The sequence below is a fragment of the Equus asinus genome, chromosome 2 (assembly GCF_041296235.1).
Source record: "Equus asinus isolate D_3611 breed Donkey chromosome 2, EquAss-T2T_v2, whole genome shotgun sequence".
NCBI classification, from domain to species: domain Eukaryota; kingdom Metazoa; phylum Chordata; class Mammalia; order Perissodactyla; family Equidae; genus Equus; species Equus asinus.
Genome location: NC_091791.1, coordinates 183,187,354 through 183,212,845, shown reverse-complemented (window position 1 = coordinate 183,212,845; position 25,492 = coordinate 183,187,354). Strand labels below are relative to the sequence as shown.

General features: G+C 37.0%; 1 protein-coding gene across 17 annotated transcripts in view; it reads right to left on the bottom strand.

The window, feature by feature from the left end:
- MIA2 (MIA SH3 domain ER export factor 2) overlaps positions 1 to 25,492 on the bottom strand; it is an 87,299-nt gene that overhangs the window by 4,351 nt on the left and 57,456 nt on the right. For 8 of the 17 annotated variants that reach the window (XM_014844094.3, XM_014844095.3, XM_014844100.3 and 5 more), the window contains 6 exons: positions 24,943 to 24,978; positions 21,034 to 21,101; positions 19,722 to 19,804; positions 17,722 to 17,850; positions 14,093 to 14,251; positions 2,296 to 2,418 (listed from right to left, as the gene is read on the bottom strand). In XM_014844094.3, the coding sequence (XP_014699580.3) occupies positions 2,296 to 2,418; positions 14,093 to 14,251; positions 17,722 to 17,850; positions 19,722 to 19,804; positions 21,034 to 21,101; positions 24,943 to 24,978 (598 nt within the window). The remainder of the gene's footprint in view (positions 1 to 2,295; positions 2,419 to 14,092; positions 14,252 to 17,721; positions 17,851 to 19,721; positions 19,805 to 21,033; positions 21,102 to 24,942; positions 24,979 to 25,492) is intronic. The other 9 variants (XM_014844096.3, XM_070504286.1, XM_070504289.1 and 6 more) reach the window with 2 other exon arrangements.

Sequence of the window (25,492 nt, the reverse complement as noted above, 5' to 3'; positions counted from 1 at the left end):
TCAATCTTGACTGCTCCCTCCAATCTATTCACCATAATGCAACGAGAGTAATTTCGCTGAAATGCAGATCTGATTGTATTATTTCTCTGTTTAAAATCCTTTTTTAATGTGTTCGCATTATCCTGTGAATTGGGTCCAAATTTCTGAACAGGTTTGCAAGGCCTTGAAAACTGTATGCACTGCTTACCTCTTCACTGCTTGTTTCAGTACTCCCTGGCTCACGCTCCATGTAACCGCCATAATTTCCTAGGCACTCAACTCTAAAGCTTTAAAGATGCTATTCTCTCCTCCTGGAACATTATCACCATCATTTTCATCCAGCTAATTCTTCCTTTAATTACCAGCTTGTATGTCACTTCCTCCAAGAAGACTTTCTTGACCATCCCACACTCAAAACACCAACACCTCCTCCTGGGGAGTGCCCTAAAGCTCCCATAATCTTCTGTACTCATTACTTTTGTCACCATGTAGTGCTGTCGCCTCAGGCCTTTACTAGACCTCAAGGGATAAGGAATGCTCATCCTATTTGCCACTGAAACAGAGCCACTGCCATCAATGCCTGTCATTCAGTAAGCATTCTATAGACATTCAGTGCATCAGTGGCTGGTCCTCTCACTTCCATAAAGTACAGGGATCAAGACCATGGCTCTGGTGTCAGACAGACATGGCTTCAAATCCTGCCTCTGATACTTCCTACCCGAAATCTTGAGCACCTTTCTGAGCCTTGGTTTCTTCATCTATAAAACAAGGATAACAGTATCTACTTCATCGGTTCATTGTGAAGATCAAATGAGATAATTCACTTTTATTCCATAAATGTTTACTGAGCACTAAGTGCCAGTTGATGTGTTTCAACCATCTCTCTCACCATTCTCCTTCATGTAAATACCATATATGGACAAACCAGTACTAATCTATTACACATGTATAGAACTTTTCTGTTTACAAAACACTTTCAACACACATTAATTCATTTAGCCCTAAGATCTTATTAAGTGATTAATAACTCAGCTTTACAGCCATTATCCATCAATGACTCATGTTGTCTCTTTTCTTTGTTTTGCTTATGTTGCTCATTATTACTGGCACAGACCTCCACCTCTCAACTAATTTTTCAAATTCCCTCAAAAGCAGCTCAAATGCCACCTCCTTCATGGAGTTTTCCCTGATCCTTCAACTAGACGGGAGCTCTCGCTTTCCATGAACACAGTATATTCTTTCATGGGACTTACAGTATTAGTTAAATATTTAGGTTTTTGTCTTTTTCCCCTATTTAATTATTAGCTTCTTGCAGCCAAGCACTGTATCTCATTATAATTATATTATCTGCCATGTCAAGCAGGGTACCTTCTAAACAGAAGGCACTTAAAAATTACTTGCTAAATTGGATATTGTTCAATGCTTTAAAAGAAAAAAAAAGGACATGTAAAAAATTTTAAATGGCATTAGTTGAGAAACAGATGTTCAATCCACATATACTTTCATTCCATTAAGCTTGAATTAATAAGGGAAAACAACTTCAAAAGCCAAACAGTTAAAAAGAATTAACTTGATTATAACTAATAACAGAAATCCAGGCCACAGGTGTGCTTCTTTGCTTATTACTCAAAAAAGATTGATTTTCTAAAATAATAAAGATTATAACTGGTAATGCCCTCCCCCAATATATATCTTTTCCTGAGGAATTTTTTATCAATAAATTTATCTTAATTTTCTACTTATTTTTAATCTTTTTATGTTCTTAATGTTATGTACTCCAGACTGATACACTGGATATATGCTTTTCCCAACGTCAGTGGGTTGGTGAGGTGGTTTAAGTAAAAGAGTGTCTGACAAATAGTAGGCTGCTCAGTAACTGTTAGTTAAATCTTAGTGTAAAATGTTTAAACAAGGTTGACTGACTAAACCATCAACGGAGCATGCACTCAAATTATTTTTCTGGTGGACGCTCACATCCATTCACACTAGCCTAACTTCCCTGATTACTAAACAGGACATATGTAAGTTGACTGGAAAAACTAGAATATAAATCATGGAACAGAGTAAAATTTACCATCAAAGGTACACACAGTCAACCCATTACCAGGTGCCCTAACCAGCCAACGAGGAACGTGTAGATGCCATGGACGTGTACAATATAACAAGAAACACAAAACCAGGAAGTTTTCAGGAAAGAGATTTTGGCCTTAAGAGCTACCAGAGACGGCAATTATATTAGTCCTTTGTTCAGCTTCCTGCTCTTTAGAATGCCACCATTATCAAGAAACACATACGCACACACCAAGCATTTCTTACCTGCTTTACCCACAGATGGCATAGGGACACTCCTGAGTTCCGCTGGTCCAGACAGTCTACCAGAATTGGGATAAAATCTGTCATGCCTTGGCGGAGGGAGCGCTGGATCAGGATATGGCCGACCTAGAAAACGAGTTTTAAAAATATCTTCATTACTATAAAAGTAACTCGAGTTTCTTTAAGTTTAATATATTGAACACAGACATTTCTCCTGCTTCCTAAAACAAATCTTGGACTGCAAAAGTTTCCTGAGTAACTATTTAAGGATTTGTTCTATCACACAACAGTAACACCAGCATGGTTAAGAAGAGAATTACTAAGATGGATAAAGGATTCAAATGTTTTCAAGTTGAATACCGGTAACTAATCAAGTAAAAGCAGCATCGGCACTTAGAACACGAAGAAATAGTTTAATCTAATGATTGAGACATTTAAATGGAATGGAAAGAAAAATTCCCAGAAAGTAGCTGATAAAAGCACTGATCTATTCATATCATAGGTTACGACTCTGGGATAAAGATACCAATGGTATAGAAAGAATGTCTAAGAAACAGACCTAGGCAAATATGGACATCTGATTTAACATAAAAGTAATATTTCAAACTGATGAACGAATATATAGTATTAAAATAACGGCCTATCCAATGGGGAAAAAACTCCTCACACTAAACAGTAAAACAAAAATAAAATCCAGATTAAAGGCTTAAAAATCAAAACAAAATTTTAAATTTTTACAAGAAAACAACATATATTTTTGATCTAGGGATAGGTCTTAAACAAAACAAAAACTCCATAAAAGTAGGGATGGATTAAATTCACCCATAACATAATTTGAAATTTATGCATAACAATAGCATACAAATAACAGAGAAAATATTTGCAAAAAGACAAAAGATTAGCATTCAAAATATGCTAAGAATTCCTATTGAGCAAGAGATAAAATGGATCAGGCAATTTACAGGAGGAAAAACAAATGACCAACAAATGTGAAAAGATGCTCAAGCTCACCAATAATCAAAGAACCACCAAGAGAAATGATTAGATAAAAATTTTAACTCACATGGCTGGAAATATTCAAAACAGTCTTACATTAAGTAATAGCTACTCTCAAATACTTCACACATAACCACACTTGAGGACACTATCTATTAAAACCAAAAACACGCATAACCTTTGACCCAGCAATTTCATTCCCCAGACTCATCTCTAAAGATAAGGCGCAGAAAGGCAGTTCACAGCAGCATCATCAGTAAGGTGGGACACTGCAGACAGCCTAAATGCTCATCAAAGGAGACTGAGAAACATCTTGTGGTATATTTATACACTGAAATACTATACAGCAATTAGAGTAATAAACTCTATACATAGTAAAACGGAAAGAATTCAAGAACATAATGCTGACAAAGAAACTTGATAAAACAGAAATATACCTTTTTTTAATCATATATGGACTGTAAGTTTACACCCACTACTCATGAGTAGCTATGTCTGGGAAAGAAGGAAGGCCATGGCCCCGGGAAAGGGCACAGAATAGACCTCATTCATTTATACAGTGTGCTATTTCTGTTTATGTTTTAGTTACGCACACGTGCATGCACACACACACATATAAATCTGAAGCAAATACTAATATGTAAATTCTGGGAGGTGACATACAGGATTTTGCTACATATCTGTGTTTCTGTTTCTTCATCTGCAAAATGGGACAAACACTCTTAAGAGTATTAGAATGATTCATAAAAAGCACTTAATACCTGGCAAAAAGTAAACACCCCAAAGCAATTGTAATGATCAATTAAATTTTTATAAACTATGTTAAAATATAGTATCGACTAGTCTCCAATTTATGACCATAAATTTCAAATGGATACTCAACACTGCCCTGTAACATACCACACTTCATCGAAGTTTGAGCTCCTTCACTCTCAACGACTCCTGTATGACTTTTTTCTCCCTCTTCAACTCTCTGGCCATCCCCTCCGCGCCCACCCCAAGTTAATGAGCTTGCCAAATCAACAAAACATGCAACTAGATCCCCTCACCGACCCTCACCCAGTCTCTACATCTGCACCCCTTGCTCCACCTCCCTCTTTTTACAATAGATAAAGTGATTCAGCTCCTATCTAACTTCTCAGTTACACTCTGGATCCCAGCCTTTCTGTTTCCTACTCAAGGGCTTACTTTTATAATTATACCCTCTCCCATACATCATCAACTTCTCCTCCTATCCTGGATTATTCTCAACAGCAAATAAACATGTTGTAATATTTTCAATCTTTACAAATCTCATCTCTCACTTTTACTGAAAGCAAATTTTTTCAAAACGTCGTCTGCATTTGGTCCCACATCCTAACCTCCCCTCAATCTACTCTCTTTAGGAAAAGTGAAAATTAAAGTTTATGTGTATAAAACATACACAGCAGTACTTTATCAACCAAATACTAATCATCAGAACTTATACAGGATCATTATACAAGAAGATATAAGTGATACGAGCGATATATACACTCCCAAAAAACTGGTAGCCCCAAAATTCGGAAAGAGTTTTAAAGTAAATATCATCCTCTAAGAAGATAAAACCATTGCTGAAGATGTTAGGACCCCTTAAGTTTATGAGGACTCCAAAACCTCACCAATGAGATTAAAAAGAGCCTAAGTTAAGACAAACTGTAATTCCATCAAACAAATCTCGTCTAAAAATATGTTCGCAATCCAGGACAATGGTCTGCAGGAATGTCTACGAACCAGAGCGAGTAAAGTAAAATCTACGCCTGTGCTTCTAAAGCCAGCAAACCATTCTGATCTGCTCAGCCTGCTTGTCTTTCTCAAAGAAAAATTTAAGACCATCCTCATCAACCTGGCTATATATGTCTATTTGTCCAGCTCTTCAAGAAAAAGAGACGAAAGTAAGTTTTTATACATGCAAGGCTGAAGACCAGACTTAACTCACGGCAATACCACCAAGGTAACAGCCGCTCAGCCTCTTTGCTACCCCTTACATAAAATATATTATCCAAACCAGAAAAAGATAAGCTCTGACAAAATAACAGAAGCCAGGAACACACTCCCTGCTCTTTCAATAACTAAGACTAAGAATATTAAAGCTCAAAAAAGGACAAGGTGGAGAAGCGACATAATTCCCCTTTAATTCACACCTCTCTACCCCACGTCGTATGAGATTTGCTGAGAATTCATATTCTTTATTCTTCTCTATTCCTTTTCCCTGTTGGAAAAGGAGGCTGTACGACTAGACAGAGGACTAGAAGGATACTGAAGGCGAGCTCTGATCAGGAGGAGCACTGAGGATCAAGAACGCCAAAGAGTAAAAAAATGATAAAAACCGAAACTTTGTTTCATTAAAGTATCTGTGGTTTTCTTACTCTATTTTTTAAGTTAAAATCCTACCAAAATAAAATATTTACATGAACTTAGGCACAATTACGATCTTTCTTGTTAGATTCATGAATATAATTATTTACATATGATGAATTGTTACTCGGGTTAACACCAGCACTATAAATTATTTATAACTTCCCTGTAGACATAATTCTCAAGAATCAGTTAAAAGGCTAAAAGCCAAGAATTCTGCAGGTTCATTCTCTCACAGTCAAAAAGCTATCATTTAAATTCTAGCATTACTTTTCTCATTTAAATTATTTGTTACTAATATTGTTGAAACATGTTACTAATTATATAGTTTATATAAGGCAGAAGAATATTTTAATATCCATGCTTCTTAAAATGTATTAGTAACTACTAAATATGGGAGTTAAGAGATCAATTGTTAAAGATTTCCTAAAGACTTGCTGAGACTATTACACTTCAAGATTGCTTAATACGCACAGCTTTCTAAACAAGAACTGCAAAGGCAAGACAGTTACTTAGAGGCCATTTATCAGAAAAGGCTAACCAAGAAAATGAAATATTCCTTTCTTCCAAAGACTAATTTAAAACCCAAGAAATTGTAGAACACAAATATACTTTTTTTAACACAGTTATATAATAAGTTAAAATACATTATATAAATATATTCCCTCTGGTAAATTGCATTCATGACCTCAATTCTTTACCCTTCCTTGCATCCTTGTCCTCAAGAGGTGGGATATATGTCCCGCCGAATGAGTCTAAATTCTGTCATGTGACTTGCTTTGGTCAATCACATGTTAGCTGTTGTGACTCAAAGAGAGGCTTAAAAAAACACTTGCATGTTTTTTGTGAGTTTTTTTTTTGGTGAGGAAGATTGGCCCAGAGCTAACATCTGTTGCCAATCTACCTCTTTTTGCTTGAGGAAGATTGTCGCTGAGCTAACACCTGTGCCAGCCTTCCTCTATTTTATGAGGGACACCGCCACAGTAGGCTTGACGAGCAGTACTAGGTCCATGCCTGGGCTCCGAACCTGTGAACGCCAGGCCACTGAAAGTGGAGCACAAAAACTTAACCACTATGCCACCGAGCCAGCCTCAAGCACTTGCATGTTTCTGTTTTTCTCCTCCTCTACTTCAGCAGAAGGATGAGAGATTCACAGAATGAAGTTCCCTTTGTTATGGAATGAAGCACTGAGCAAGGTAAGTGATAGTGGTTAAATTTTTGTTGCAGCTCGGTACCTAAGAATTTATAATTGACTGGTTATCTCCAGAACATTTCCTGCTAAAACTCTAATTCTGATTACTATAAAACATGTGAATATTAACAACTTATTTATATTATTCATCAAGAACATTTTTTCTGCTTAAATTATAAAAATTTCTAACTAAATTCATAAGATGAATAAAACAAACTGAAAATGTCTGTTCATCTCAATGCTGGTCACAGAGCTGTGCTCAAATCTGAAAAAATCATCAAGTTAATGCGTAAGAATACTTGCACTTTCCTATTTGTGTATAAGGCTTTTTTTTTTACTTTTGATTTTAAAATAAAGATTCACAGAAAGCTGCAAAAATAACACAGAGAGGTTCTGCAGACATTTTACCCAGTTTCCCCCAGCGTTTACATCTTTTTTAACTACAATGCAACAAAATAACCAGGAAACTAACACTGGCACAATGCACGTGAATAGCTCCTGCCATTCTGTCACATGTGCAGATGTGTGTAACCACCACCAGACTCAAGATACAGAACTACTCCAACGCCAAAAACATCTTCCTCGGGTTCCCCTCCACAGTCACGTCCACTCTCCCCACCCAACTATCCCTAACCCATGGCAACCACTAATCTGTTCTCCATTTCTAGAATTTTGTCATTTCAAGAATGTTATATACACGGAATCACACAGTATCTGAGCTTTTGGAGAATTTTTTTTTCATTAACATAATGAGATCTATCCAACATTTGAGATCAACATCAACATCTGAGATCTCTCCAAACTGCTGCATGTACCAAGACTTCACTATTTCCAGTTGATTTCCACTGTGGGTGAGAACACACTGCATGATTTCCATTCTTTTCAATGGGCTGAGGTTGTCTCACCACCCAGGATACGATCTATCTCGGGAAATGTTCCATCTGGTCCTGAACGGGATGTGTATTCTGCTGCTGTTGGGTGACGTGTTCTATAAACACAGACGAGGTCCCGCTGGTCAGTGGTGTGGGTCAGTTCTTCTGTATCCTCGCTGGATGGTCTGTCCAGTTGTTGTATCAACTGGTGAGAGTGGAGCTGAAATCTCCAACTGTAATTGTGCGTTTGTCTGTTTCTCCTTTCAGTTCTATCACTTTTTGCTTCACAGGACTTTGCAGCTCTGTTGTCTGGTGTGTACACATTTAGGATTTGCTGTGTCTTCTCGGTCCATTTTATCATTATGTAATGTCTTTCTCTGTCCCTGGTAATTTTCTTTGCTCTGAAGTCCACTTTATCTGATACTAATAACAGCCCCTCCTGCTTTCTTTTGACGACTCTTTGCATAGCATATCTTTCCCATCCTTTTACTTTCAATCTACCTACCTACACTGTTACACTAGAATGAGTTTTGATGAGACACAATAGCTGAATGGTGGTTTGCTGGCTTGTTTTTTAATCCATTCTGCCAACCTGTCTTCCAATTGCTGATGTTAGGACAGTTTACATTTAATGCAATTATTGATATGTTAGGGCTTAAGTCTGCCACTTGCTTTTGTTTTCTGTTTCCTCTGTTTATTTTTCTTTTCTTTTTCCTGCCTTCCTATGGGTTACTTGGACATTTTTAGAATTCCATTTTGCTTTATCTGACCTAGAGTGTTTTTCAGTACGTCTTTAAAAACATTTTCCAGTGGTTGCTCTAGTTATTACACAACTTACCACAGCTTACCGGTGTCAACATTTACCAGTTCAAGCAAACTGTGGCTTAACCTGGAGCAGGAAGTCTCCCGGTAAGTTTTTAAAAAATGAACAAGGGGTGTTCACCGACGAGTTTAGACAGGAGTGCTGGAAGCAGTCTTTGGTTTTACTAACACCGTATATTATATGTTACTTGGTCTAACCACCTAGACTGAAAATTATCTAGCAAATCTCAATATTAACCATTAATACCTGGCTAAATTTTATATTACGCAGCTAAACAGACTACACAGATGACGCAGTTCCTCTCTGTCACGGTGTAAAAGACTCAAGTCCGAACAGGTAAAGCAAGTTTCAAAAACCACACAAAAAGATAAAAAGCGAACACTGGAAACCAGACTTCTTCAATTCCAGTCCGAATGCTTTCTCACCTAAACCATTCTTGCTCTACAACATGCAATCTGAGTCACAAACATAGAATAGAATCTCAGATGAGCAGATACAGCGCACCACACACTCTTCAAATCGATTTTGTGTACAAACTGTGCCAAAGTCAAATCAGCCTTATCCCAATACAGTGACCAAATCTGTGCGTTAACCTTCACTAATCATTTATACTCCACACAGAGTTTGGGAAGAAAAGATGACTAAAACTTATACTCGTCTATAAGAAGACTGAATCTCCAGCTAAAAATAATGAGACGAAAATGTTGAGTACTTGAAGAAACTAGGTCCCTACTTGCTAACAAAACCTCTAAGCAATAAAAATGTCTGGGCTAGAATACATAGGAAAAAGACAAGTTATAGTGTATCTTTTCTATATATCTCACTATATAAGGTGAGAAAGATTTTCACCCTCTTCAAAGTAGTTAACAGTGCAAAAACAAAAGATTCCTTGGAACAATGGAATCATTTAAAATTATTTCTGCTTACTCATCTCAAGTCAATGAAAATTTTAAAAATTTCTGCCAAGTACTAATATGTTAAGGGAATATATGAATTTTATGAGGTATGCTTAATAGGACTAAATTACAGAAAATCGCCAACAACTACAGAATACATACTCTTTAGAAATTTAGTTATTGTAGCTGTCCTATTATTTTTTAACACAAATGTCTTACACTAAAATATTTTCAAATTTAAGAAAAATTTTAAAGGCACAATTACTAATTTTCCGGAAAGCAGGACTCTGCACGAGTCCTGACAATTCAACATAATATAAAATGTAAGGGGATTACTTTAGATTATCGCCCCCTCTGTCTTATGGAAGTCCATACTTCAGAGCTGAGAAAACAGTGACAGGTAAAATGAAATGCTCAAGATTACACAAAAATTCACAGCAAAGATAAGGTAAAGCCAAATCTCCTCATTCTTTGTTCTCTAATTTACCAATTAGCTAACTGTAAAACAAAACACAAGAAACACCCCGGAAACCTGTCAGTGACTCTTTAGACGGGATGGCAATGTACCAAGGGCAAACGCTGAATCCTTTTGTAATTTTACTCTAGGTGGGAACACGGCTAATAGCTAAATGCATTTATCAGCTTTCCTCCAACTCAAGCCAGAGTCTCAGGACTCACTGAACCCCGCTCGTCCATAAAGTTTAGTCTCTAAAACTCCCTGCTGTGTCTGCAGAATTATCCCATTTCATTAAAATTAGAGATGGCACAGGTGATCGCTGTGTTCAGTCAAACCAATCAGGTACAGTATTTGGAGACACTCTCTATAGAATGGATGCATATCTCTTCTATGAAGACATCAATTCAGAAGCTCACAATTTTGAATTTTTAGTTAGACTTTGAAAATAATGAATACCAGGTTCCATTTCTAGCATGGCGGAGTAAGCTCACAACAGATTGGCCCTCTCACATAGAATAACTCTGGACAATCTACAAAAGAAACTACCTGTAGTGCAGCTACCACAGAAAGCAGAATGGAGGCTCCTCAAAAAAATCAAAAATAGAACCACCATATATAATTCAGCAATTCTACTTCTGGATATTTATCCAAAGTAAATGAAAACACTAACTCAAAAAGGTATCTGCACCCCCATGTTCATTGCAGCATTATTTACAATAGCCAAGACACAGAAACAACCAAGTGTCCACTGATGAATGAATGGATAAAGAAAATGTGATATATATATACATGATGGAATATTATTCACCTGTAAAAAAGAAGGAAATCCTGCCATTTGCAACAACATGGATGGAGCCTGAGGGCATTATCCTAAGTGAAATAGGTGTGACAGAGAAAGAGGAATACTGTGTGATCTCATTTATATGTGGAATCTAAAAAAAAAAAACAAAAAACAAACTCACAGAAAAAGAGATCAGATTTGTGGTCACCAAATATGGGGGGATGAGGCACGGAAACTGGATAAAGATGGTCAAAAGGTACAGACCTCCAGTTACAAGATAAACAAGGACTAGGGAAGCAATGTACAACATGGTGACTATAGTTATCGCTGCTGTGTGACATACAGGAAAGCTGTCAATAGAGTAAATCCTCAAAGTTCTCATCAGAACAACAAATTCTTTTTTCTCTCTCTTTTATTTTCCATCTATATGAGATGATGGATGTTACGTAAACTTATTGTGGTAATTATTTCACGATTCATTGTACTTATGATGTAAGTCAAATCACTGTGCTGTACAACTTAGACTTACACAGTGCTGTATATCAATTATATCTCAATAAAACTGGGAAAAACTAAAAGATAATAAAATAAAATAACTAGGCTTTGAAGCATGAACAAAAGTAGGCAGATTTGAGAAAGGAGTGGGAACTTGGGGGAAGGGACTGGCATGGGGGAAGTTTTCCACTTTTCATGGTTTAGCCTGAAGGCAGACCATAGTCCACCAGCAGCATAGAGCAGTCAAAACTCATAGAAGCTTCTGGCTTGAAAACTCAAAGGACAGAGCCCAAGAGAACCAGAGAAGTAGAGCCTAAAATTCTGAGTTTTCTGCCCAAGTCTATGGCTGACCCCTGAACCACACATCTGTGAGAAAAACTAAGCAGTTTCCAGCTGAGGCTAAAAACTGAACTGATATTTGAGCTGCTGCCCACCAAGGAGAGAAAGTCTACAGTCTGACCAACTCAACTGTCTTGTAAAACGAAACCAACAATACTCTTCAGAGACAAATCACAAACTCCAGAATTTCCATAACATCTAGGATACAATTCAATACTACTCCACACGCCAAGAGACAGGAAAATGTGACCCATTCATAAGGGAAAAGACAATCGGTAGAGGCCATCCTCAAGACGACCCTGACGTGACAGTGGTCACACAGGACTCTAAAGCAGCCTTTAGAAAACTGCTCAATGAGTTTTAAAAAAAATACTTCTAATGAATAAAAAGACAAGAGATTTCAGCAGATAAATCAAAATACAAAAGAAAAAAAACAAATGAAAATTCTAGAACTGGAAAATACAACATCTAAAATAAAACTTTTACTGGATGGGCTTACTAGGAGAATGGAGATGACAGAGGGAAGAGTCCATAAACTTGAAGATGGAGCAATAGAGATTATTCAACCAAAAGACAAAAGGAAAAAAATTGGAAACAAAATGAAAAGAGACTCAGGGATCTGTGAGACAGTATCAAAAGGTCTGAAAAATTATAGGTTTCAGGTAATTTTTTTTCTCTCTTTTTTTTTCTTGAGGAAGATTAGCCCTGAGCTAACTACTGCCAATCCTCCTCTTTTTTCTGAGGAAGACTGGTCCTGAGCTGACATCCGTGCCCATCTTCCTCCACTTTATACATGGGACGCCTACCACAGCATGGCTTTTGCCAAGAGGTGCCATGTCCGCACCCGGGATCCAAACCAGTGAACCCAGGGCCGCCGAGAAGCAGAACGTGCAAACTTAACCACTGCACCAGTGGGCCGGCGCCCTCAGTCAATTTTTAAAGGACATATGAAATACTTTCTAATTTTATGAATGAACAATAACAACAAAGTCATTGCTGTCTGAGTTCTAGGCTCAGCTGTTTGCCCAGCTAACTCGACTGTCAGCTAACCTCTCAGGGAGCTCAGTGCCCGTCTCCATAAAGTAAGGGCAACGGATAGATCAGTGGTTTAAATTTAGCTTTCCTCAGAACCTACTAGGGAGTCTTCTAGAAATACAGGCCTTGCCGCCAGAGTTCATGTTCAGGTCTGATCTGAGGTGAACCCAGGTAGCTGCATTTTCCTGAGGTTCCCTAGGTTCTTTCCGGTGATAAGCCAAGTCTGAGAGCCACTACACTAAATAACACTTGGTGAGATGGGCAGAGCGTGTGACGAGGACTCTTGGCACTGACAGCTTGTAAATGCTCTAAAGGAAAGTCCTCTCACAGATGCAGAGATAGGATATCCACCAAAATCTTGCCATCAAGCCCCTTAAGAAAGGGGCTGTAGTTTACTCACCTTTATTTTTGTCACACCTAAACTTTTTAATGACTGCTAAAGTCAAGAAAGAATCTTTGAAAGATGACGTCCTATGCCACCCCCAACAGATGCTTAGTTTGTAAGTCACAGCATATATATTTCTAAATAAGAAAACAATAAGAAAAAATACTCAGCTTTCTCAGAATTCTTCAGGTATTTATTCATTGAATAAATATTTACTGAGCCAATACTACAGGCCTAGCGTTGTTCTGGGTGCTGGGGACACAGCAGTGAACAAAGTGACACAAATCTCCATCTTTACGAAGCTGACAGTTCAGTGACATCAAACAGAGGAGAGCCAGCGTATCAGAAGCTACGAGTCCACAGAACAGACACACAACCACAGCAAAGGCTGACTCCTGCAATTAAAGTTTTCCCACCACAATATTCTTCCCTCTCCAATTTCTCAGGAACGAATCTGAAGTAGCATATATTTTTTAACGTAATTAATTTATACATAGCAGGCACAGCTCACTTCACATAACTGCCCCTGAAACACTGTGCATAAATAAAAGTTTAGCAAACTAAATAACTTTAAATACATTCCTTGGGAAAGTAGGGGCTATTCAGAGAAGAGCAGGGACGGCCTGACAGGACGTTCTGCTGGGACTCTTCTGGTAAGTCTATTTATTTTGGCAGTTAATCTAAGATACAGTGTTCAATGAGAAAAGACAATTACAAGAAGGTGAACAGTATAATGGCAGAGAAACAATGAAGGGATTTGTACACCTATGTTTATGAACGTATACCCAAAAAAATCCCCAAAGATAGAAAACTAAATTCTGGGAGGCGCATGCTAAAACGACGAGGGGGATTTTTTTACTTTCCTAATTACGCCTTTTCTCCCTTGTCTGGATTTTCTAAAATAAACATGTACTACTTCCATGAGCAACAAAAACAATAAAGACATTCCATTTGGGGGGGTAAAACCGCTTTCTGTAATGTGAACAATTACCCCTAATTATTCTGTTTGGAAATCTGTTATTGTTGTTCTCTAATGTATATCCTGGTTTTTCTTAAGACACGGCACACGCGTCCTCCTCTTTTCTCCCATTCCTGTATGTGGCACTTACTGGTTGCCTTTCAAACATAAATCACAGTGATACTCTCTCCATACCTGCTGGAGGGATCATCATCCTGCGGTCCTGGTCCCAGGGAGGTGACAGGGACCCCGTGTCGGAAGGCGCTCTATGAGGGTCAGTCAGCCTATCACAGCTTGACTCTCCTCTTTCATTGCTAATCTGCTGGTCCAGAGGATTCCCTGGGCCTCTCAAGCCTAATTAAAGAAAAAAAATACAACTCTGTTTTATCTAAAAAGGGAGTATAATATCTATCATCAAATAAGATCCAGACACTTTTTAAAAAGTGAAAACAATCAGATTCCAACAAAGTTTCCCCAAGACACATGAGACTAAACTCTATCCTGCCAAAGCCATTTCTAGGACAATGAGGACAAATAACTTTGCCACGTGCATAAACAAACATTTGCCTATAACATTCACTTTTAAATGTTATCACCATCATCATTTACATATATAAACCAGTGGTTAAACTGTAAATTATAAATACTAAGTCTGAAAATAAGAGTAGAAAGTGAATTGTAAAGATTTCTATACCAGATGAATAAGATAACTCTAAAATGAGGGTTTTGTTGCTTAAACTAACTTGCTAATAGTCAAAGAGAGCGTGACTCCTTTAAAACAGTAATAATTCTGCAACAACTCAAAGTATTTTTTAGAACAACTCTCTTAGAAATGTACTGATTAACCTAAGAGCCACTCAAGAAATTGCATCTCAATGTTGCAATGTCTCTCTCTACTTCTGCCCCAAAATAATTTTAACCAGTCTGATTACAAACTTTATACCCACCAGATAAATTTGGCTTTAAATGGTTTTTAGCAATTTATAAATATCAAATTCACCTTCAAAAAGAGGTCACAACTCTGAAGGCAAATCTAAAATAAGAGTTTCAAAAACAACATCACCATTAGAATAAACACTTTGAACATGATAACGCTCATCTGGATAAGAAAATCTTTACATTTATAAAGGAGGCAAATCATTTTAAAGTTCCCTTCTTATGACCATAGAAAGGATGGTACCTCAGTTAATAACTCATATTCAATTAAAATGGAAAAGACAAATGTAAAAAAACTTTAAACCATTAAATAACAAAATATATTAATACCTCATTTATCTGTCATTTAAGGGGGAATGAGGTCTTCTCTAAATTATATTACCCAGAAAACAAAAGCTTATTCCCTTCATGGAACAGCTTTAACAAAAACAAAAATTGAATAGAAATCTTTCTAAAATGCTTCCCACATTCAGTACCTCCTTTAAGAAAAGAGACAAATTAATTTGACCTTTTTTTAGTACCTTGTGCAAATCAGTATAAGCATTTTTTTTTAATATATAGTAATCTTTTTTAAAGTTTTCTATCTACTCTTTTTTGTAAAGCCAGGAGGTCAACTGACTTTTATGTCAGAAGGACAACTATCTCTTTTCTCTATAGTTGTACATTCTTGTAAATTCCCCGAATCTTCCCTTCTAGCTTGCTCATGCTTCTAATCAGCTCATTAGAAGAAAAAGGTGGGAAAGCAGAAAGTTAAATTGGTAAGAAATTTGCAAGAGTCAACGAGGCTGAGTTCTTCTAGAGGGAAGCATAGATCTCTAAGGAGACATTCAAAGGCTTCTCCTGACTGCTCACTTCCAGAGGACCACCGTACAGGCCGATGGACCACCATACAGGCCGATGGACCACCATACAGGCCGATGGACCACCAGGTGAAAACCTGCAAACTGGAAAATGCTAAAGGGTACAACATTTCATTCAGACCAAATGTTACACACAATTTACCCTAAGAAGAAATTATTTTCCTTATACTCAATCTTGTTTAAACACATATCTCATCCAAACTCTCAAATTTAAAGAGAGAATAAAAGGAAGGACGAGGAAGGGCACTGCCCACCCTTCTTCAGTGGGTCATAGAAACTTTCAGTCCAAAGCAACTCTTTTAAGACCTGCTGGTAACTTACCTAAAACTTCTGTAGCTTTTCTAACAAATAGTAAAACACCCTTGCAAATTATCTAAACGCATCGTATCTTGAAAGTAACTAAAAAGGAGAGGGAAGTAATTTAAATAGGAGAGGAGAAATGAAAGGTAATTTTCACTCTAATTCCAAGTATTTCGTTGGCTACAAGCAGTCCTTGACTTATGCCATTCAATTCCCAGTGATTCACATTTGCAGTTTAGCCAATTACACCCTTATTTCTAGGGCACTGTTTTTCAGGCTGGTAGCTGCAACCTGTTGTGGTATACGAAATCAACTTAGTCTTAATCCACATTTTTTTTTAATGAAATGGAACAGAACTGAACAGACAATATCAGAAAGCATCAAAACTAGTAAGGGTAGGACTCGTGCATGTAACAGGTTTCAACTGCATTTATGTTGGTGTGTAATATGACATGAGATAAAATATATTTTTCACTGTAGGACAAGGTAAAAACTTGGGGGAAAAACAGATTTGGGGCACTTACGGCACACATGTGAATTTCTAAACTAGTCCCCTTCCTGGAGTGCTCAGAACGAAGCTCTCCTGGAATCCAGTGTCAGACTGCAAGTCAGCCTCTTTCCCTCGCAGCTTTCGGTTCAAAGCCCACAGAAGCAGAGGCTCTCTCTGAAGCGTCCCCAGGCTGAGGACCATCTGCAGCGGGACTGAGTCCACAGACTCCCTGAGAGGCTATTTTGATGAGCAGTACCCTTTTGAATATACGCGCATTGGCAGGTTGGGTTTAGCTTTGGTGTTTTATTTAGCCTCATTACTTTCTGTTCCTACCACAGATTCAATCTGCTAGAATCACTGATAAAAAGCGGGGGAGGGGGACACGACATGGGAAGAAGGCCACCAGCTCTTACTAGACACAGACTTGGGCTAAAAACCTAAGACTTCTGATCCTGGAATAAACAGGGCTTTCTATCGTTGAATTTTGCCACAATTCAAGGGGAAATTTTAAAGCAACTTGACAAAGTGAACACAATATGGTGAGCGATCAAAGGAAGAAATCCAGGTGCACAGGGAACACCAGGTGAGCGCTGACGCGGCAGATGCAGACAGCCCAGCAGCGAGCGCGAGCTGGAAGCAGCTCCTGAGATCCCCAAAAACACAGGAGGCGGCAACAAAGCGGACAATCTCGGGCCAGTCCCACAAGCACTAGCAAATGAGTTAGGTCTCCTTTAAGGTTCCCATGAAAACCCTGCCTACAAGAGAACACCTCTAAATTCCTGGACTCTAAAAAGAGGTGCCTTCCTTTCTGATTTTCTATAGACAAAGATCATGATAATGAAGTAAAAAAAGATTTTAAAAATTCTACATTCTAGTAATGCTTCATTAAATACAGTTTTATGCTAGGTTATATTATTATTGTATGTTCTGTATTCTTTATAAAACTTTATATTGCATAGTATGATATGTCGTTTTTAAGAAGTCAAATATGATTTTAAAATATATGCATCAAGCGCTTGATCAAAATGTAATCTATTATAACACCGTTTCTAAGAGAAAAATATTTTAAAATTAGATGTCATAGAGCTCCTTTTCCAGACAAAAGTCACCCACAATAAGTGCAAGGAATGCCTGTATTTTCCAAAGGTTTATTTTAAAGATCATTTGAAAGATAAGTGGAGATGAAAATATACAGGAAGGAAGAAATCTAGAGCAGTAAAGATGTTTAAACAATATACCTCTTCCTCGTCCCCCTGGAAGCAAAGGTGAGAGTCTGAGTGGGCCCTCCAACAAAGTGGGAGGGGAGAGAAAAGCTCTCGTTTCAGGTGAAGGTCGACCCAGTGGTGAGGGACCATATGGGGAATGCTCTGGAATAATTAAAACAGCATATTTAAAGTCATAGCTTCAATTAGCTACACTACAGATTAGAATTCCATGTCAACAATTACCATCAGGTCATCCCACTGCAATTTACGGTTAATCCATGTCCTGAAAATTAATTATGCCTTGGGCTTTGCTAATATGAAATAGAATTAAATATGGAACCCTGTGTTTTTGAGGTCTGTCTAGCAAATGGACGCTATAGTCAATAAAAACATTATCCTCTTGGTAAGTAATACGCTTAAATAACCATACAATATTAAGCAAGGGATACTGGTGATATTTTGGAGTTATAAGAGGATTTGGGGGCGCATAAAGTTTGGTTTGGTTTTGTTTTTAACGGTATTAAGCTTCCAGATATTTCAGCTGGCGAGGGTTGTAATATGGAAGGGCTCAGTTTAAAGTAGAGCCAGATAGGCTGTATTGGGCCACGAATTATTTGAGTAAAGTTCAGATTTTGAAAAGTAGGAAAAACACACAAAATACTCTGAACTATCAGAAATTACTTTTGATTCATTACCAGTGAAAATTCAATTTGCATATACTAATTCATCAAATAAATCACTTTATCTACAAACTATATAACCAAGAGCCCTATCATTTACAAACTTCACCCCTCCCAAATTACAGTTATGCTTCTAAAAATCAACAGCAACATCAAAAAACTGAAATACCACCAAAATAACACTCTTTAAACATGTTAAATTTATTGCGTAGCTTATATAATATTCAAATATAGTTACAACAAAAGATCAAGGCATTATTTACCCTGAGACTTCTGCATTAGGTTCAAACAAAAATTTTTTCTGCATAATTCCCCCCACTCCAAACTTTGTTACTATTTGAAATTCATAATAACCTGCTATTTTTAAAATGTAGGGGGCTGGCCCAGTGGCACAGTGGTTAAGTTTGGCGTGCTCTGCTTCAGCGGCCAGGATTCAGTTCCTGGGCACAGACCTACAGCACACCCTGGCAGACATGCTGTGGCAGCATCCCACATACAAAATAAAGGAGGCATGGCACAGATGGTAGCTCAGGGACAATCTTCCCCAAGCAAAAAGAGGAAGATTGGAAACAGATGTTACCTTAGGGCCAATCTTCCTCACCAAAAAAAAAAGTAGAACTAGACTTTCACGTTAACGAAAACTGGACTCTCAAAAGTGATTTTTAAAACTTTTCAACGGCTATTAAAATGGGATTCCACCTATATAAAGATAGGTTTCTTTTCACTGCCTCAGGAGCTTAATTTCAACTCAACTGAAATTACTTTGAAAAATCTAAAGTATTTGGGATAGTATTAATGCTAACTCATTAACGAATGGACTGAAATCTTAAATACATCTTCCAAAAAACTTGTTCTCTCTTGGGGATAATTAAAGCAATCAAAGCTCAGATTATTAAGGTTTTCCCACTTTTTTAATTAATACTTTTCAATAATTAAAACCCAACTGTTTTAATTCTTACTTTTATAATGCAAGCAAAGTCCAAAGAATAGTTAATATGTAAACAGTCACAATGTTATTCCATTTAAGCATTCCTTATTCATTCTCCCCAAAATTAATTAATGAGTAGCTTACTTCATGCCAAGCACTTTGCTTTTCAAGGAGCTCAAGGTACTAAACATGTAGCATCTTATAAAATTGCACTGAGAAAGGGAGGCAGCAATTATTTCCATTATTGCTAGGGAAACAAAACTCAGAAACTTGGGAGACTACGAGAGAACTAAGATTACAACCCTGGGTCCAAAATCTAAAATATTTATAAATAATAGTGTTAGTTTACACTAATATAAACTCTATGTGCAATATATACATATATATGTATTTTAAATGAGGGGTTAAAAAAAAAAAAATGCTACCTCTGCCAAATGCTGCATTTGGAACATCAAGTGCATAAGGATCTTTTTCTAAAAGTTCAAATTTAAACTCTGTTTCTGTTAATCTGCAAATAAAGAACAAACATCTCTAAGTTACTCGTCCAAGAGAAGCACCCACATTTCAAGAAAAATGCCACTATCAAGTATGAGCTACACTTCACTATCTCAATATCTGCACAGAAGAAACAGATCTTTTCAAGTTATTCTGACCAAAGCACCTTTCTACATCCCCCACTAGTTATTTTGGGGTAAGAGGTTTCTTTTTGCCTGGTGGCAGTGATGTTTCATTGAGGTTTGGAATTGTTTTGTTTTTTCTTCAAAAACAGACTACCATCAGTACTACTGCACAGAATCCACATTTTACAAACAGCAGGGTCCTCCAAGGTCAACCAGTTCATGTCTCTCATTTTACAACTACGGAAACTGAGGCAGGAATTTAAATGATTTACTCAAAATAAAAGTGCCTGGAATAAAACACAGGGCTCCCGCTCCGACTCATGTGTGCTTTCCACTGTAATGCTAGCCATATAATTCCAATCATAACATAAAATACAAATCCGACTAACTCTTCCTACTATTTTACTCCTAAACCGTTTGTCTTGAAATTTTTTAAAGAATCTTATTTCTAGTTCTTGGTCATCAGATCTGAAATAAAACATTTAATCTTTTAGTTTTAATTTCTGAGTAGAAAAGCCAAGCAAGAAAACTAAAACTAACATTGGATAATGTTAATAGTACATTCTAGCAAGAAATGATAACACTCTGGGAAGACTGTCACAATCCTGACAGAAAAGCATCTACTGTTCCCTTCGATCATACCTTGTAAATTTTTATTCTCCCTTTCATTTTATTACTGTAAAGCAAGGCCACCCAATACGATAAAACCAGGGGATGAGGAGAAATAATAAACATTTATTCTGTCCACTTATAAACTAAAAGATGTCGATACTCTGAGAATTACTACGTCAAAGAGATTCATTCTTTCTCTTTCCATCCCTTGTAACCTCCTTCTACCTATTCCAGTTTTTAAAAAAAATTTTTTAAGTTACCCATTTTACAGAAGAATATGTGAACAGTTTCCTTCTTCCGTTAGAGTGATCTCTCTAAGACAAGAGTTTCAAACAAAAAAATCTAGTAACTTATAGTAAAACTAATAAATATTTCACCACTAAATATGCTGGATTCACTGCAAGTTTTCTTGTTTATCCTTATAAAAGTACTAACTAATTAATAAAATAACTAAGAATAAAAGTAATAACGAAAGTTTTTAAAGTGTTCCCACTAAAATACTTACTTTTGTCTGTTGTGAGCATTTTCTTTCCTTAAATCATTGAGGTTTCTTTCAGCATTCCGTGCTGCCAACTTAAAGAAAATAATACATTTTTAAAATACATTTATACAAACTTAAAATGAAAGATACACATACATAAATATCACAATGAGAACATACAAAATCACAATCAGTTAAGTAAGGATCTATTTCAGGAAACTCAATGTAAAGACTTTTAATTTCAGAATTTTTTTAAAGGGAACGAGTTTCATGTAACCAGAAGATATGAGCCTAAGGTTGGAGCTTCATCATGTACGTGCCAATGAATGCTGTTATCTAGATGCAAAGTCAAGGATTAGCATTATTTGACACTGTAATATCCAAACAACATGACAAGAGCCGTGAAGTAAGAGGACCCAAGCTCAGGTGATGGGAATGGGGCCTCAGGGCCATTATCCATGGGAGCACCCACCATGAAAGCAGGTAACTGTCTCTGGAGAGAAATCACCGCGACTCTGTGAAACCATAAAGGTCTAAAACAGTTCATAGGATGTGACAGGGGCCATTTTTTTAAATGGCTGAATATAAGTAAAGCATGCTGCTTTAAGTACACAGCACTGTAAAGATTCTATTCCTATAGGCTTTCATATTTGTTTAGTGACACTTTAATAAAATAAAAGGTTAGAAAAATCAGAGCATATATGTTATAGAAAACAAAGCTTACACTTATAATAAATACCAAGAACATGCACTATTTCCAAATAGCGGTGGGCACAGGTGAGACTTGCATGGAACAGTGCATGTTCCCCAGTCATTCCGTGGACTCTGCAGATCAGAGGCAGCAGAGCACGGAACGTCAGACCTGCCAAACTAACCAACCCACTGGGGCAAGCGCATCCATCCCACAGAGGTAGGTAAACTGACTCAGTCTATAACCACAACTCTTTACAAGCAAAAAGAACTCTGCTATCAAATACAGTCACTTAAAATTGTGAACTACACGTGAGAATTGACTTTAACTGGCCAAAGAATAAATTATGTAAATATTCACACACACGAAAAAGCTTAACCATATTTTAGCACTCGCTATCAAAAAGATTCCACATGTAAATCATTTCCCAGTATATAATCATATAATCAATTTTGTACTAACAAAAAAGAATGACACCATAACAATTTTAGTTAATAAAATATCAACTCATTTAACTTACAACAAGGCAGAACCAAAATTACTTCTAAATGTTTTCTACATAGGATAGTATGACATATCTACTCTTAAGTATAAGGCACAAAACAATGCATAGTTAATAAGTCAAAAGTAAATTCTACTGTGATTATAGTGCTAATAATATTAAAGATATACTTACAAAAAACATATAAAAATAAATGATGGCAAATAATTACAGGCTCTTGAAAAGCTTCCAGTTAAAAGTTAGGTAAAACTGTAATTTCAATGAATGACCATGCTGTACTGTAAAACACCGTATTCAGAAAGTAAATACTTATAATTTGCAAAAAAGCATTTTATCAGGTACAGATGTTAAGGGAAAAGAAACAGTCGCTATCTTAAGAAGCTTAAATCTGTGGTAGGCACAAATACAAATGACTACGGTACTCGCCATAGGACACATAAAAACAAAGTACCATGTGAGTTCAAAGGAAGAAAAGATTATAGCTAACAGGATGCAGCAAAGAAATGCTCAATGGAAAAAGTAACATCTGAAATTATGAAATTATTTATAACAGTAAAAAAGTAGAAACAAACTAAAGGTTTATCAAATAGAAAAGGTTTATATAAATTATGAACCATTCATAGAAAAATACCTATGATATACTAAGTAAAGAAAGCAGGTTATAAAACAGTAATATATAATATGATTCCATTTTTTTAAACATATATGTGCTTTTATGTCTAAATGTATTCAAAAAAGTATGGAATAATTGAAAGTGATATTCTTGGTTACTTCTTTGTACCTTTCTATATGGGCTGAACTTTTTTTGTTTTGTTTGTTTGTTTTTTTATTTTTTTCGGATGTACATCATATTTCGAATTCTGTATACATTACATCATGTTCACCACCCGAACACTAATTATAGTGCATCCCCTCACATGTGAGCCTACTCACCCCTTTTGCTCCCCTCCTCCCCCCTTCCCCAATGGTAACCACCAGTCCAATCTCCAATGCTACGGTTTTTTTTTTTTGTCATTTTTATCTTCTACTTATGAGTGAGATCATATGAACTTTTATTTAATGAGTATTTATTATTTTTATAAAGCCTGAAAAATATCTTTTCATTTTAAGACATAAGGGCATTTCTGCAAGTTTAAAAAAAAAGTTAATGTCATTTACTAAACAAGAAATTCAATATACAGTAACAGAAAAAGCACAAGACTTAGAATCTAAAAGGTCAAAATTTCAATCTCTATTCTTTACCCTCTGAATGTGTGACCTCGGGCTGTTCTGTCATCTGCAAGACCTGAATTATAATGCCTATTTTATGGTTATTGTGTGGACTGATTGAGTAATATATATAAAATGCCTTTAAGTACAGTCCCAAGAACACAAGATATTAATAAACTCAATTCCTCTCCATCTTTAAAAAATAATCTGCATCTGAGTGCTTAGAAAGTGGTGAGGAAGGGTCGGCCCCATGGCCTAGTGGTTAAAAGTTTGGTGCGCTCTGCTTCGGCAGCCTGGATTTGCAGGTTTGGATCCCCGGCATGAACCTACACCACTTGCCAGCCATGCGGTGGTGGCAGCCCATATATAAAGTGGAGGAAGACTAGCACGGATGTTAGTTCAGGGTAATCTTCCTCAGCAAAAAAAAAAAAAAAAAAAAGGAAAGTGGTGAGGAGTGGTGAAGAAGACTAAAATCATCATTTCCAAGCTCAGCTTAATTTGTTAACGAATCTTCACTGTATTGAGCGAGCCCTCAAGACAGAAGCATACAAAATCTTAGAATTGGAAAGGAACTTGACATTCAATGTATCTAATTTCTCACCCTATGCTGGAATCTCCACTCCAAGAAATATCTATGCCTAAGATGCCTAAGAAATATCTTCCAAGCTTCAGTATAACATAGTGATAATGACAGCTAACACTGAGTGCTCTACATGTCAGGCACCTGGCTGACAGCCTGACATGAGTTGTCTTATTTAATCATCACAATAACTCCGGGAAATAGGAACTACTGACACTTCTAACTTACAGGTGAGGAAACTGGTGGCAGGTGATGGAACCAGGATATGAACAAGACAGGCCGACTCCAGACCCCATGTCTGTACCCACTATGCAAAGTGCCTCCCCTTGTAGACTCTTAGGGCCAAGTCCCCCAAAGGTCAGCTATTGCAACAGCTCCACATGGTAGAAGGGTCATTCTTATCATGAGTCAAAACCTGCATCCCGGTCCTTTCCTCATACAGGTCTCCCCTGGGGCACTGACATGCCATTTCTCACAGTGGCCTTTTCCTTAAAGTCTATCAAGTATTCAACAGTGAGAAGCAGATACCTGAGCTGTCTGACTTTTAGAACTAGAAGGGATGTTAGATATCACTGAGTCCAATCCACTGTTTACAGAGGAGTAAGCAGCCCCAGAGAATTTTAAGTAACTTGCCCCTAATAATCAGTGGCAATCCAGCGCCCTGAAAGAATGAATCCATGAACATTACATCACTGTCCCCAGAGAGAGGATAACTCCTTGCAAAGAAACAATGCTGAAAGCAGAGACGGAAACATCAGATTCTTTGAATAACTATGTTGTAACAAGGTATTCAGTTCATAAGGAACACAATTTCACGACTGGTGAATTAAAAGAAACTGATTTTTTAAAACTACCATTACTTTTGGTGTAAAAGTGTACCTATCACACCGCTCATTTAAATTAGGAAAAAGAACAATTTGACAAAAGAGCTTAAGAGTAATTAATACTTACCCAATTATCATGTGCTTTTTTCTCATGGGAAATAATCTGAAAAAGAGAGTCATTAAAATACTACTGGTAACTTAAAAACATTCACATCTACCACTATGATTTAGGACACAACTCATAAACTCAAAAAATCACAAGTATCTCTGAAAAGTCAGTCAGTAACATTTTAAAGCACATGTCATATACACACGCTCTACTCTATTACACTTTTAAAACAGACACTGAATGTAAAGACAACTAAAATTTTTGTCCAGTAAACTTCTATTTTATGCAATAATCAACTACAACAGGAGCTGCCAATTAAGAGATAACCGGCCCAAATGAATGTGAGACCAGATGCTGACAGGTTTGTTTGTTTACGCAATCCCCAATCCCAGCACAGCGGGAGACACTGGCAACTTTAAACAGGGTCTCTCAACCAGAACCCCGGGCTCCCTGGAAATGTTCCACAGCCACAGGCAAACCTCAGGAGAGGCACACAACTAGTCAGGTAACTATACTCCTGCATCACGACAGAGATACCAGTTCAAACACATCAGAACTGTTTGAAGTT